The sequence below is a fragment of the Lotus japonicus genome, chromosome 4, assembly GCF_012489685.1.
Source record: "Lotus japonicus ecotype B-129 chromosome 4, LjGifu_v1.2".
Classification (NCBI taxonomy): Eukaryota; Viridiplantae; Streptophyta; class Magnoliopsida; order Fabales; family Fabaceae; genus Lotus; species Lotus japonicus.
Window position 1 is genome coordinate 81,782,204 of NC_080044.1, and position 13,580 is coordinate 81,795,783.

At 34.1% G+C, this 13,580-nt stretch overlaps 2 protein-coding genes across 4 annotated transcripts; one reads left to right on the forward strand and one right to left on the reverse strand.

Moving 5' to 3' along the window:
* Positions 1-479: 479 nt before the first annotated feature.
* LOC130715941 (vacuolar protein sorting-associated protein 24 homolog 1-like) lies at positions 480-4,609 on the reverse strand. Of its 3 annotated transcripts, XM_057566101.1 has the most exons (8): positions 4,420-4,609; positions 3,278-3,340; positions 2,586-2,709; positions 2,411-2,487; positions 1,918-2,020; positions 1,173-1,315; positions 884-1,075; positions 480-795 (listed from the first exon to the last, which is right to left on the reverse strand). In XM_057566101.1, exons 3-8 carry the CDS (start codon positions 2,704-2,706, stop codon positions 709-711), a joined length of 723 nt encoding a protein of 240 aa, XP_057422084.1. In that variant the 5' UTR covers positions 2,707-2,709; positions 3,278-3,340; positions 4,420-4,609; the 3' UTR covers positions 480-708. The 3 variants fall into 3 exon arrangements, with proteins under 3 accessions (XP_057422084.1, XP_057422085.1, XP_057422083.1); XM_057566102.1 differs by lacking the exons at positions 3,278-3,340; positions 4,420-4,609 and adding an exon at positions 3,029-3,217 and having other exon boundaries at positions 480-804; XM_057566100.1 differs by lacking the exons at positions 3,278-3,340; positions 4,420-4,609 and adding an exon at positions 3,029-3,212.
* Positions 4,610-7,596: 2,987 nt separating this feature from the next.
* Positions 7,597-12,313, forward strand: LOC130711763 (hexokinase-1-like). The gene is made up of 9 exons (XM_057561495.1): positions 7,597-8,048; positions 8,796-8,946; positions 9,024-9,206; positions 9,543-9,617; positions 9,760-9,915; positions 10,028-10,126; positions 10,203-10,333; positions 11,230-11,311; positions 11,729-12,313. Exons 1-9 carry the CDS (start codon positions 7,777-7,779, stop codon positions 12,074-12,076), a joined length of 1,497 nt encoding a protein of 498 aa, XP_057417478.1. The 5' UTR covers positions 7,597-7,776; the 3' UTR covers positions 12,077-12,313.
* Positions 12,314-13,580: the final 1,267 nt, after the last annotated feature.

A 13,580-nucleotide genomic window follows, 5' to 3' on the forward strand; every position in this document is an offset into this window, starting at 1 on the left:
TTTGCGGTTGTTTTTATACGTAATCATAATCGCCCATAATTTGATTAACAACACCAGATTCAGGGGTCATTGCACAGCCGCTCGAAGGGATTTTTAATGGTGGTTTGAACGGTCACTATACTTCAAATTAATCGTCGCAAAAATGCCAGTTTTTGGTGTTGTAGTCGATCCACGTTCTTACTTCTCTATTGTTATGTTGAGATCTTTGATTTCTCGTCTGCATTGATGCAAATCCCAATACAAATGGGCACTAAAGCTTTTCAAAATACTTGTAGAAAATCAACCATTATTCTATCATGATTTTGAGCTTTCTTTCCGGTGCAGGGATCTGTAGGGCTCAACTCAAGTTTTCTTTTACCTTTTCAAGCCGTTGACCTCATCTAGCAGTGACTTCTGAGTGTATAAAGTTGCCTATTGGTTATTAATTGGAGAAGTCATACATCTGGATCTCTGGATAGAAGTGTTCTAAGACTGGAAAAGAAAAGAAATTAGCTCATATTTTCTTGAAGGCAATTTTAAGCACTGTACAATAAATCCTCAACAGTGAATGCAGTTTTGCACTTAATCAATCTAATAAACTAAAAAATTCTATACATTGATAATCACGCGAACGGCCTATCCCAGTCAGTTTTCTCTTTCCCATCAATAATATTAGTCGCCTGTTCTAATCTAAATATGTTAAATAGATGCAGTGTAGAGGCTGCAAGACTAAACTTGTGACCGAACTTTAGCAAGTCGAGCCCTTATTTCTTCCATTTCTTCCTCATCATCAACACCCTCGGCTATAGCCACGTCCTACAAATGCTAATGGATTCCATAATTAGTGTAACTCAGGCAGAAAAGAGCCTGATTAGTGATTATAAGGAAAATGAACTGCACATACCTCTGTGGCTCCAACGCTTTGAGCAGGTTGCTTCAGCTTTACTTTCCTCACAGATTCAGGAAGTTGCGCGGCTGTCTCACCAGCTATAGCAGTTAAGACTTTATCAACTTCTTCTTCCATCTCGTCTTCTATGTCCTCGGAGTCTAGTGCTGTGTCAACAGCATCATTTACTATCTCCTCAATAATGCCTGCCTGAAAGAGATAACATTCCTGATAAATACTATGCAGCTCTCTTCTGTAACCACAGACAATGGATAGAGGAGTTAAAGGAGTGCTTTCTTTCCCCAACCCTTGAAGTGTTGCAACATCCCTTTGTCATTTCTTTGCTGAACTCTTGCATTGCTACAGCCATTTCAGGAGCCTTCATGAGGTTATTAACGAGTTTCATAACCTCAGCACTCTTTGATAGATGTCCCACAGTACGAGCAATAGCTGCAAAAGCAACCAAATCATGAATTTCCATATAACAAATAAGTAATAACTCAAATCTATCACGATGACTAATTGCAAAAGAAGCTACAGCTACAACAACAAATAAATCATCTAAATAATACACTTAGCTATTGAATAAAAACAGGTACAGCAAGATCATTACATATATATGATTTGTAACAGTAGTTATAGTGTCAGGACAAATAAGAAATACTGAAAATAAGAAAGCTGAACCTGATAACACATGACTCAACCTACCACCCTTGCACGCTCTTCCTTCCCCCTCTATTACTGGTTTGGTTTAAAGTCCTCACTAAACTTATAAATTGGACAGAACAATTTCATCACCATAGTATACCACAATAATTCAGCAGAGTCAAATACATATCGTTGTCAGTTGTTCTTTTCCCCACAACCAACAAATTGATCATCAACATATCCAACACCCTATACCAAGAGTGATGGATGCAAATTGAAGTTTTTTTTCAATTAAGAATCAATTATCAAACAAATGGGATCAAGCACAAGTAGTCATCTTTGACATTTTTTAATTTGCTAGTCATAATATGTAAGTTATGGTTGACAAAAACAGTAAAACCTACCAACACTCTCTCCGAGATGCATTGATATTGAATTCAATTGTGCCTTATTTTCATGAAGCCGGTTCACTGTTTTTCTAGATCTCACAAGTTCCTTAGCGAGTGCCTGCAAATTGCATAAATATCATCATAAGCAGAAAAGTTCTCAAAATACTGACTATGCTGTTGAACCTTGAACTTCAGAAGATATAAAAAATAACTGTCTAAAGGATACTACACGAGTAGTCTAGTACAACCCATAAATAGCTTTATCATTAATTTTTTGAATATTGTGACCACTGACCAGTCCTAACAAGTAACAACTAACAAGTCCAATGTCATTCATAGATAGATTTAGATAAAAAACCTGCAATTTTACCTTAAATGCTCGGATAACCCCATCTAGAAAACCACTACAATCAGAATAAAATAGATACAATGAATTAGGGATATGCAGAATGAAAGAAAAGAAAGCACCAACACTGGAAAATCAACAGCAAAAAGGAAAAGAAAGAACCTTTGCAGAGCCAATGTCATTCATCTTGGCAGCTTCTCTAATCGCCTTCTGCACATTTTTTTCTTCTCTCTGTATATCTAAATTGAAACCCAAAAATACAAAAAATTAGGCATAACCACAATTAATTAGAAGAAGAAATTAATTAGGGTTTAACAGAGAGAGAAAGGGGGATTACCGCCAATTTGCCGCTCAATGTTGCGACACTCTTGGCGAAGCCTGCGCTGCCATTCCCTCAGAAGCTGCTGTGGATTTGGCTTAGGCTTCAGAATGGTCATCAGACTCATCACCTTCTCCATTTCCTAAAAAATCCCAAAACAAACAAAAAGTTTTAGAGGGATAAAAAAGAAGAAAGTTACCCACCAAAACAATTGGTTCAAAAATCTATTTTTTCCGGATAATATTATTAAGATCAGATCCTTGTTGAAAAATCAATCCATTCAATTTTGGTGCTAGGCATACAAAACCCTTTATGAAATGAGAAAGCAACTTATTTCAAATTAGCAATACAATAACAAGAAAATCAGGCATGCTTGTTGTAACATCAGGTTAGTATTTATGTTAAGAAAACAAAAAACTAGAGCAAACTTTCAGCGATTCAAAACTTTGTTCAGGATTCACCATGTTTGCACCATTCTATGTAGTAATCGAAGCATTTATCCAAAAAGGAACGGATAACACGTAAAATATCTAAAATCTAATTTTTTTTTTTGAAACAAAGATAGAAAACCAGATTTGAAGAGTGCAGAGCCTGTAGAGAAAAGTAGACAAACACTATTGCAATTAAAAACCCTTCAACCCAATTTCAATACACATCCAAATGCATAAGGGAATGAGCTCCTAATACAACAAAGCAAGGACAAGGGTTACCTTATGTTGCAAGTTATACTTGAACAGTGAACACCTGTACCTCTATCCCACTCAGATCTGTACCTACACAGAAACATAGAATGAAATTATTGAAAAAATAAAAGAAAATAGTAGTGCAATAGATTTGAGCCATTAGAGCTGTCAAATAAACCCAGTTCACCCCACTCAGCCCTGCTCCATGTGGAGCTGGGCCAAAAATACCACACTTCGAAAAGCCCACAGCCAAAAAGCTGAGGAAGCCCTATGGGCCCTAAATTTACAAAAAAACTAGCAGATTATTAAATCAGCTACAACAAGTGCATGTATCAAGAATTAGAGACAGAGCATTGGTCTTCAATATATCAACCACTTCGCCAACGAATTAGAAAGTAAAAAAAATTTATCAAAAGATTACTCAACTTCAATATATCATTGAAGTTTGAACAGAATTCACATCACTACACGACTCACCACCATCATACAGACAGAGAAATGAACTTTAAACTGGTGCTTAATAATCAGACTATCATTAGCTATATTGATCTGTGTCTTAGAAATGTCAGATAGCAAGTGTGACATAACTATGTCATGTATCCAACCAATTAGAAACACCAAGGAAAGAACTACACAGCAAGAACAAAATTACACACTCCATTAACATTTGTCTTAGAAGCTAAAAAAATTATATGACAAATTATATATTTGACACACACACACACAAGCATACATATATGTTCATACTCATTACAGGTTTTTAAGGCATTCAATAGTAATAACAACTATTTGATTCCACTTTTTAACCAAAAAGACAGCCAAAGATTGGGTGGGGGTGGGGGGCAGAGAGATAACGATAAGCTCAAAGGGTTGATGGATAGGGTCAAGACAATAGAATGATATAAGTAACAGTAAAATTTGTTAGAATTCTCTGACAAATGATACCACAAAGCACCGAAAGCCCTGATTCATATGAGGGTAAACAATACCCTGATAAAACTAGAAATATAAAATCTTAGAAAATCTACTTCTGCTCAAATCTCTTCTTATTACTCCTGATAAGCATAAGAAAAGATATTGAAAATCTATAAGCTATACAAATGTTATTTTTTCAGTTTTGCAAATTTATCAAATGTGTGCTCATACTAAGTTATTGAACCATGACATACCTCAGAAGGATGAACAGATGTGGTGGTTTCACTTCTGTAGGCACCGAATAGTTTCTTGCTTCTGATTTCTCAGTTTTTAATATCTATTGAGGCATAAAAGCCATGTGAGAACCATTGCAAAGAACTTCACATGACTAATACTGCAGGAAATCTTTTATTTTTTAAGATTGCTAAAATCAATCCACCTCAGTATTCCATGAGAAAGCATTGACAGAACATGGGTGAATTTGCTATTTGACAGTAATACAAAATCCCGGTTCCCACAAAAAAAAAAAGTAAAATGAAGCACCTAGAAATCAGATCTATAGAACTTATTGTTGGGAGCTGTGAAGCAACCTTTCATACAAAGTTAGTTAGGGCCATCTTATATATTTCTAAGAGAACAACGTGCACTGTGCACTTAGGAGGTAGTACTCAATCAAATCCACCTCTTCAACCTTTAATCATGAAATTTCTATTTTTACTAGTATATGGTTTAACTTAGTAGATGCCACCTGAAAAGAAAAGTCAGTTTTTTACTACCAGTCTCAGTCATCCTTACTATCACATCATTACCAACCTGAGACAACAAGTGGATGAATAAAAGTCATAAACACATTAATAGATTATCTCAAATCTCAAATCTAATAGTTGGCTACTTAAACTCTAGGTCCAGCCTTTTTTCAGCTTTAATTTTGGTTACCTTAATAAAGCATTAAGAAGTCAAAAAAATTGTTCATAACACAACCACTTCAATGGACTTCCGAAGTTTTTGAGGAACAGAACACAAGAAAATTGAAATTTCGGTGTAACAGAAATAAGTTTATAACAGACATTTGTTTTTTACAATAAGTAAACTAACACTTACAAAATTCTCTTCTTTCTAACCTAGTCATGAACTTATGAATAATGTCTTAGGCAATCTTATACAAATATTTGTGTGAATCTCATTTGCCTGCTAGGACTATCAGAAGAAAACAAAAATTCCAAGTTATTCAAAAAGCAAAAACAAAGGGTGTCTTCAATTAATTTTTCCATGGAGTAAGTACACTGCAGGATCTATGTTAACAAACTACAGGGTATCTATCTACAACTCTATCTGAAGATTAGTTATCTGCACTTCAAACTTAAGATTGTGTTCCTCCTGCAAAAGGAGACATTCTTCAGAGTTCAGACAAATAATGTGTACATGTAAGCAATTACAACCATGAGAATTATTGATAATTCCATTCTGGGATTGATACAACATCCGTCAATAATATTGCGAGGGAAATTAGATTCCTTCCCAAGTTCTTGCGACGGAACGTAAATCCGTCACAAAATCCTTGTCAGTTTTTGGCGATTCGCGACAGATACGAAATCCGTCACTACATGTAGACAATCTTGCGACGGAATATAGATCCGTCACTAATTTGCAAGGGAAAGTAAATCAATCACAATTTCTTGTCAAGTGTTTGCGACGGAAATATTGTCCATCACTAAAAGTGGCAGGTACCTGCGACGTAGCACGTATACGTCACTAAATTTGCGAGGGAAAGTCAATCTATCACAAGTTCTTGTCAGTGGTTTGCGACGGAATATAAATCGGTCACAAGTTACAGCATATTTTAAACTAAGATTATTCTAAAAAAGAACCACTATTTCTCAATCACAAAAAAAAAAAATTCATGTGTTTATCTTAATAATTAAATTGATTGGTTTTTATCGTCATATATTTAAATAACCAATGTTATATTTTCCGAAAATGAAACAATTATTTAGTTATTTACAAATTTAATTTTCAATTGCTAATTTGTAAAATAGGTTTTCTAAAAAAATTGAATTACATTTTTATGAAATTTTCAAATAGAAAATTACATAACAAAAAAATAAAAAGGTGCGGTGGGTGGGCCAACGATCTTGAATATCTCTCCATCTTGGGATAATTGATAAGGTAAAAAAAGGGGTTTTGTTGACAATTTTAGGCATCATTTATATTTCTAATAATATAAAATAAAATCCATTATTTTTTTACTGTATTATTTCTTGTCAGCTTATTTCTCATGCATTTTACTTGCTCCTAAAGCTTGCATTTGGCTATGGCCCACTCTACACGTGATGATAAACGCACACTTGTCTCAGCTAGAATCTGCAACTGCTGCCATAGGATACGTCTTGTCGTAATTAAAACGAGTTCTATTTTGTGATAAGTTTTAAAATACTTATGAAAATTAGATACTTGAATTTTTCATGTCTCTATAAAAATTGCATACATTTGTAATCAATGAGGTTTTTTGGGTACATAGGATTTAACGTATAGTCAATAAGTTTGCACATTTTGCTTTTTCAAATTTAAACAATGTTGATAGAATTACTGAAAATAATCCCTATTATTTAGCTCATTATATATATTATTATATATATGTCAGTAAAATTTGGTCAAGCATTCTTATCTAGGAGACTAGGACCTTGGGCGGTTCACATTTTTTAAGAAATCACTATATTGAAACGTGAGATTCAATTTTCAATTTTAAAATATATTACATTTCAATGGAGCTCTAAAACAAATAAACATAAATATTTTATTAAAATTAATCTATTTTGGTAGATGTGAGAAAAAAATAAAAAGATGATCTTAATTAATAAAATGAAACACAAATCTTAAAAATCACTAAAAAATCTAACTTTTTTTAAGATAAGTGTCTTCTTCGAAAGCAATTCTATTTGAGGCGCAGAACATACACATTATGGTGTGGCTAACTCTCCGGCAGAGTTTTTTTATTTACAAGACTCAAATATGAGGTTTTACTTAAGGGCAATCAAACATATACCACTAGAACCAACTCTCTTAAATGTTAGCTCAAGTGATAAGAGTTAGGGGACATAAGGGTTGGGGAGGAGAAGGTCATGGTTCAAATCCTAAAAGAGAAATTTGATGAGATTTTCCAACTTCAAAAAATTAATATTTGTCTATAAAAAAAAAAAGTCCCTTGAAGATTATTAAAAATTATTATTATTTAAACAAAAAACAAAAAGTTTTTTCTCTTAAGGGGAACTAATGCAATCTTTTTCTGACGTTTATCCAAATAGCCATTTTCTAATTTTCCATATCAAGGCCACAGAGTTAGATCTGGAAATTCCTTTTTTTTCTTTTATAAATTATTTTCTTTTATAAATTATTTTCTTTTGTGTGAATGTGAATATGGTGTATCACTATAAGCTTAGCTATCTCTCTCCTACCTCCTAACAACAGCACTGTCATTTTCTCATTACCATGCACATGTCCAACAAGATTCTTTCACTTTCCAGTCAAATTTCGGCCTAACCCAATCCTTCCTGGCTTTTCTTTATTGCAACTTTCTGTGATTGGAATTCAGATTGGGAGGATTTCAGTCACTCATGGGGAAGGTGGCGGTCGGAGCTGCGGTTGTATGCGCCGCCGCCGTCTGTGCCGCGGCGGCGCTGGTGCTACGCCACCGCATGATAAGTTCCAGGAAGTGGGCCCGTGCCGTGGCTATACTGAAGGAGTTTGAGGAGAACTGTGGGACCCCAATTTCGAAGCTGAGACAGGTGGGTGATGCCATGGATATTGAGATGCATGCGGGTCTTGCATCTGAAGGTGGAAGCAATCTCAGTATGTTGATAAGCTATGTCGATAATCTCCCAACTGGGTTCGTAGATTTTACCTTCTTCCTATCTCTATCTCTGTCTCCAATAATTTGGGTGTTTTCCTGATATTAATAAAATATGTCTTTGTCTTTGTCCCTGCACCTTTGTTTTATTTGACATTTTTTATGAATTTCTTTGTAACTTTTCTGTTTTACCTTTGTTAATGTGTTGTTAATATACTTTTAAGGCTATATGATTCCTGTAGTAGTTGATATGTTTATACTTTTTTGTCCCATTCTCAAACTGATTTCTGTATGTAATTCAGTCATTCTGGGTTGTTGAAACTCAAGCATGAGTTGTCTGGTGTAACAGTTCAAATTCAGAGTTTATTGTCTTTTAGTGCATGTTTGGATTAGCTTAATTTTCCTCAGAATCAATTTTGACAGCTAGAAACTGTTCACATAAGCTTCTCTCCAAAATTGATTTTGGCTTTAGAATTAATTGTAAAAGGATTTCCAAACTTGTACTAAGCAGGAGGAGTGGAGGACTTTACTAGCAAATCAGTCAAGGTATAGATTCACTTGTTATTTGTTAATGGTTCAGTTTCACTGGATGATATTAGTTTGATCCTGGAGTATTTGATTGCTTATATTGTATTGTGAAGAGTCTGTTGTCAAGATGCAAAAGAGAAAATTTGAATGATTTAAGTTTGGCATTGTATTCCCATGGATAGCCAAAATGTAAATTTTCTGAGATGTGGACTTGTAATTCTTAAACCTTTCTGAGTCAATTTGTCTCATTATTTACAGGGATGAGGAAGGACTCTATTATGCACTGGATCTTGGTGGCACAAACTTCCGTGTCATTCGTGTACATCTAGGTGGGAAAGAGAAAGGTGTTATTGGCCAAGAGTCTGACGAAGTTTCAATTCCTCCTCATTTGATGACCGGTTCTTCAGAGGTAAGTTTGTTGAGGGAAAATCTATCAGAGTATTAAGCTTGCCTACACTCTGATATACAGTCATTCGGTTATTTCAGGGACTATTTGATTTTATAGCAGCAGCTCTTGCAAAGTTTGTTGATTCAGAACCTGAAGGTTTTCATCCAGCCCAAGGAAGACAAAGAGAACTGGGTTTTACGTTCTCATTCCCAGTGAAGCAAACATCAATTGCATCTGGGAATCTAATAAGGTGGACTAAGGGTTTCCATATTGAAGATACAGTAATTCTCTTTACCTTGATTATGTTATATTCAATTTTATTTGTGTTGCTCTTCTTTCCTGCTGTCATTTTATCTTCATTATACCGTGATGCATCTGAAGACTTCCACGAGTCTGTCTCGGTTTGACATACACACTAGCACAATCCTTTTATTGCTAGTATTAAACTTTTAGTACATATATGATATATCTAATGTTTACCTCATAATGGTTCAAAATTGTATCATATGAACTATTTCTAATGAGATAACTCTCTTCTACTAGTTTTCTTTTCGTTTCTTGGTAATTCTCTTACTAAATTGCAATTTGACATTAACTTGTTTATGGTTTGTTTGTAGGTAGGTGCAGATGTGGTGGGAGAACTAACCAAGTCCTTGGAAAAAATTGGTTTGGATATGCGGGTTGCTGCTCTAGTCAGTTCCACACCCCTCACTTTAGATTGCTTTATTTTTTGAGTCATGATTTGAAAATAAGAATTTCTTATTTTTTTAATAATTTTTTGTTGTTTAATATCTTAACCAAGAAATAAAACTTAAAGTTGGTGATGTAATATAGGTTAATGATACAATTGGAACATTAGCTGGAGGCAGATTTTACAATAAAGATGTCATTGCTGCTGTGATTCTTGGTACTGGGACAAATGCAGCATACGTAGAACGTGCACATGCTATTCCAAAATGGCATGGCCCTCTACCAAAATCAGGAGATATGGTAAGTAAGTTTTGATTATTAAGAGAATTTCTTGTGTGATGAAGCTCTTATTTGATACTAAGGGTCAGACTAGCCGGTGCCAAAACATGCTGATAACTTTTAAATACTATAGGTTATAAATATGGAGTGGGGTAATTTCCGATCCTCATATCTTCCTCTAACAGAATATGATCACGCTCTAGATGTCGAGAGCTTAAACCCTGGAGAGCAGGTAATGACTATCCTTTATATTCATTGGTTTAAATGACCAGTGCAGATATGTAACAATCTTCTATTTTTGTTCACAGATTTTCGAAAAAATTATTTCTGGCATGTATTTAGGAGAAATTGTAAGGAGAGTTTTATTGAAGCTGGCTGAAGAAGCTGACTTTTTTGGAGACGCTATTCCACCCAAGTTGAAAGTTTCTTTCATACTTAGGTATGATAATTTAGACCACCAAACATCACTTTTTTGTATCTAGCAATACTTGTTTATACTGCTCTATGCCCTTTTTGAGGTTTCTTTCTATTTTCTAATAATGATTTTGATATTTAGTCTGCTTATTACTTGCATGAATTTGACATAAGTTTGAGAAAATTAAGATGCATGTTATGTTCAGACTTCTTCAAATGGACCATTTCAATATCATGCATTTAAATTTGGAACATGTAAGAATGTTGTTCCCCCTTCTATTTTAATTTCATTTCTATGGATTGCTTGATACAATATCTCTTGCCGTTATTAATTGATGTCCATACCACCATCCCATTTGTGCAGCAATATATTTTGTGTTGGAAACTTGTAATCTGGACAAGAATGCTACGGTCCAAGATTGGGTTGTCATTGCCTCTTTTAGGTTCTTCTTGGATACGAAAATAAGTGAAATTGAAAATAAAGAAAGGTTTGCTTTTTTTAATGATGTGTAAATGGTGGGAGAAATGGTATGAGTGATATTATTTTCATCCGCCTTATTTATCCTAGGTGAAAGCTAGGATGAATGAAAATTTTCCAAACTTATTGTGTTATTCTCTATGAAAATAAACATGATATAAGAGAATCAGCAAGAACCTTTTTTTTTCCTTCGAATTTTTGGGTCATTGGCGATTTTCATCCAAATTTTGGATGAAAGTTTTGAAAGAATGCAAATGGTGGCCTCACCATTGTCATTCATTTCTTTATATTCTCATACCAATCAACCGTATTTTGACCATTTCATTTTCATTCCCGAATTTACACTATATCACCCATTTTTCCTTGGTGAGTTGTATAATCTTCATCGCAATACATTATTTTTTGTATTAGAGCTTTCTAAGTTTTGACATCTTTCATACTAGGACACCTGATATGTCTGCCATGCACCATGACACCACCCCTGACCTAAAAGTGGTCGGAAACAAATTGAAGGATATATTGGAGGTATGCATGCTTATTGACCATCTTGAAATTTGACTTCCATGTCTCACATTACATATCATTGTATGAATTGGTTTTTCACGAACTGTGTGTGAAATAGTGGTAAATATGATTATAAACTAAACTCTTAGGACCTGTTGTTTATGATCTGTCTTTTAAAATAAAACCATGTTGATTATGCTAAGAGTTTAATAACTATGCACCGACAATCATGATTCACTATTTTGCCACATCATGAATGAATTGAAATAAGAAAATACCAAAAAAGAAATATAGTAGGATATGATTGAATATTTGTGTGAACATTGTTAAAGTGTTAATGCATATAAACTAAATCCTTATGTTAATGACAATAAACTTTGGCACTTTGACCCCAAACACTAAGTGGATAGGTTTTCATGCTACCTTCCTTTTTGTCAGATCTCTAATACATCCCTAAAAATGAGGAAGATTGTTGTGGAACTTTGCGACATCGTAGCTAGCCGCGGGGCTCGCCTTGCTGCTGGTGCTATTTTGGGAATCCTTAAGAAACTAGGAAGAGACACAATTAAGGTTGACGAGAAGCAAAAATCAGTAATAGCATTGGATGGAGGATTGTTTGAGCACTACACAAAATTCAGAACTTGTTTAGAGAGTGCACTAAAGGAGTTGCTAGGAGGTGAGGTAGCTGAGACCATTGTCATTGAGCATGCTAATGATGGCTCTGGCATCGGAGCAGCCCTCTTAGCAGCTTCTCACTCACAGTATTTGGAAGTGGAGGAGTCGTGAAAATTATTGTCAATGTAAAAAAAAAAAGTGTTCTCACTGCAAAGTTGCAGTACTCATATGCTGGTGTCTGAGGCATTCATTATTTTGGTTGCAGGGTTTGCCTCTGCGAATAAGAGGAGTCCTAGCAACCCTCTTTTTATTAATTATAAAGTTAAATTGTGAGTCCTTACGTTTTGCGGAATGTAGTTTGTTTTAAAATAAATCAGGACTTGATTAATGTATTTATGTTTTGTTTTATATTTTGCTGTTGTTATATAAAATAAAAAACTTCACATGGTATCATTTATATTTTATATAAGTACGCTGAACTTGAGATTAAACCTAGATCCTCACTCCATAACAAACGCACCGAACCTTCCCTCAAGAAATAAATGGCTCAATTCAACTAAGCCCTTTCAAAGGAGGTGGTGGGTGGTTCTTTGAGGGAAAAGGGAAAATGGCTTAGCTTGTTCTACCAAAACCTTCCCCTTTCTAGTTATTGACACTCATGATGACGTATTAGTCTATTTTTTAGTTAAATTATATGAGCAACTATAGAATTTTTTTTATACATCAGAAAACTAGATAAAATAGAACAACTAAGGAAGACACACAGAATCTCTCAACAAGAGAGTTTCTAGGTTAAAATGAGGAACTTCTAAAACTCTTACACAAGGGGTAGATAAGCTAGCCCCCTCTCTAGCAAGCTAGTTTGGATTAGAATTGCAATCCATGGGAATCCAACGAATATAAACCACCCAGTCACACCTCAGCAATGTCTTTATCTCCCTCAGATTTTACCTTAAACTTGCCGAAATTCCCTTCCTACACCGCTGCCACAAGTTCTACACAATCTTTTTGTTTTTTTGAAAGAAGTTCTACACAATCTATAACTAAAGAATTCTAACTTAATCTTCTAATGTATCAAAAAATAAAATTAACTTTATGATTTAAGTAATATTCTATTTTAAAAGAAAATAAAGATATTAAAATTTAAATCTTTGAAAATATAATTTTAAAATAGCATAATTTTTTGTTTCTCAAAATCATATCTCTCATTTTTTTGGGTAAAATCAAATTTTGCATCTCCTTTGAATTTATCTTATAATTCTAAATTAAAGATAAATCTCAACAATTTTTTATTTATATAAAAAAAAAAAACATTTGATTGACATTTTATCTTAGGAATTTCTTGTTCAATAAAAAAATCTTATATATCAATAAAACATTATTGATGTAATCTTAAGATATCTTCTTCAAATTAAAATGAGATATTCAAATTATAACATCCTGATTCTCTTCTTAATTAAAAACACTAGCTACTAGTTCTATCATCATTGTTGTTATTTTATTTTATATATTAAACAAGCTGGTCAAGCAATAACACAAGTTTGTTCTTCATGATGAGGCTCGAAGTCTGCTGGTCAAAAAGTACTTTGAGGCCTATAATCGGAGATGAGTTAACAATCTATATGAATTCACTTTCTGATGATTGTCAGAAGAAGGTTTTATCCGAACCCAATTG

Bases quoted from the DNA above. Each gene is read 5' to 3' on its own strand.
- LOC130715941 (XM_057566100.1), bottom strand. The intron at 2,488-2,585 runs GTAATCCCCCTT...GTTTCAATTTAG, and splicing joins CATTGAGCGGCAAATTGGCG to ATATACAGAGAGAAGAAAAA. The intron at 2,021-2,410 runs GTTCTTTCTTTT...TGCAATTTGCAG, and splicing joins ATGACATTGGCTCTGCAAAG to GCACTCGCTAAGGAACTTGT.
- LOC130711763 (XM_057561495.1), top strand. From the start codon at position 7,777: ATGGGGAAGGTGGCGGTCGGAGCTGCGGTTGTATGCGCCGCCGCCGTC. The intron at 8,947-9,023 runs GTAAGTTTGTTG...CGGTTATTTCAG, and splicing joins TGATGACCGGTTCTTCAGAG to GGACTATTTGATTTTATAGC. The intron at 9,916-10,027 runs GTAAGTAAGTTT...TAAATACTATAG, and splicing joins TACCAAAATCAGGAGATATG to GTTATAAATATGGAGTGGGG.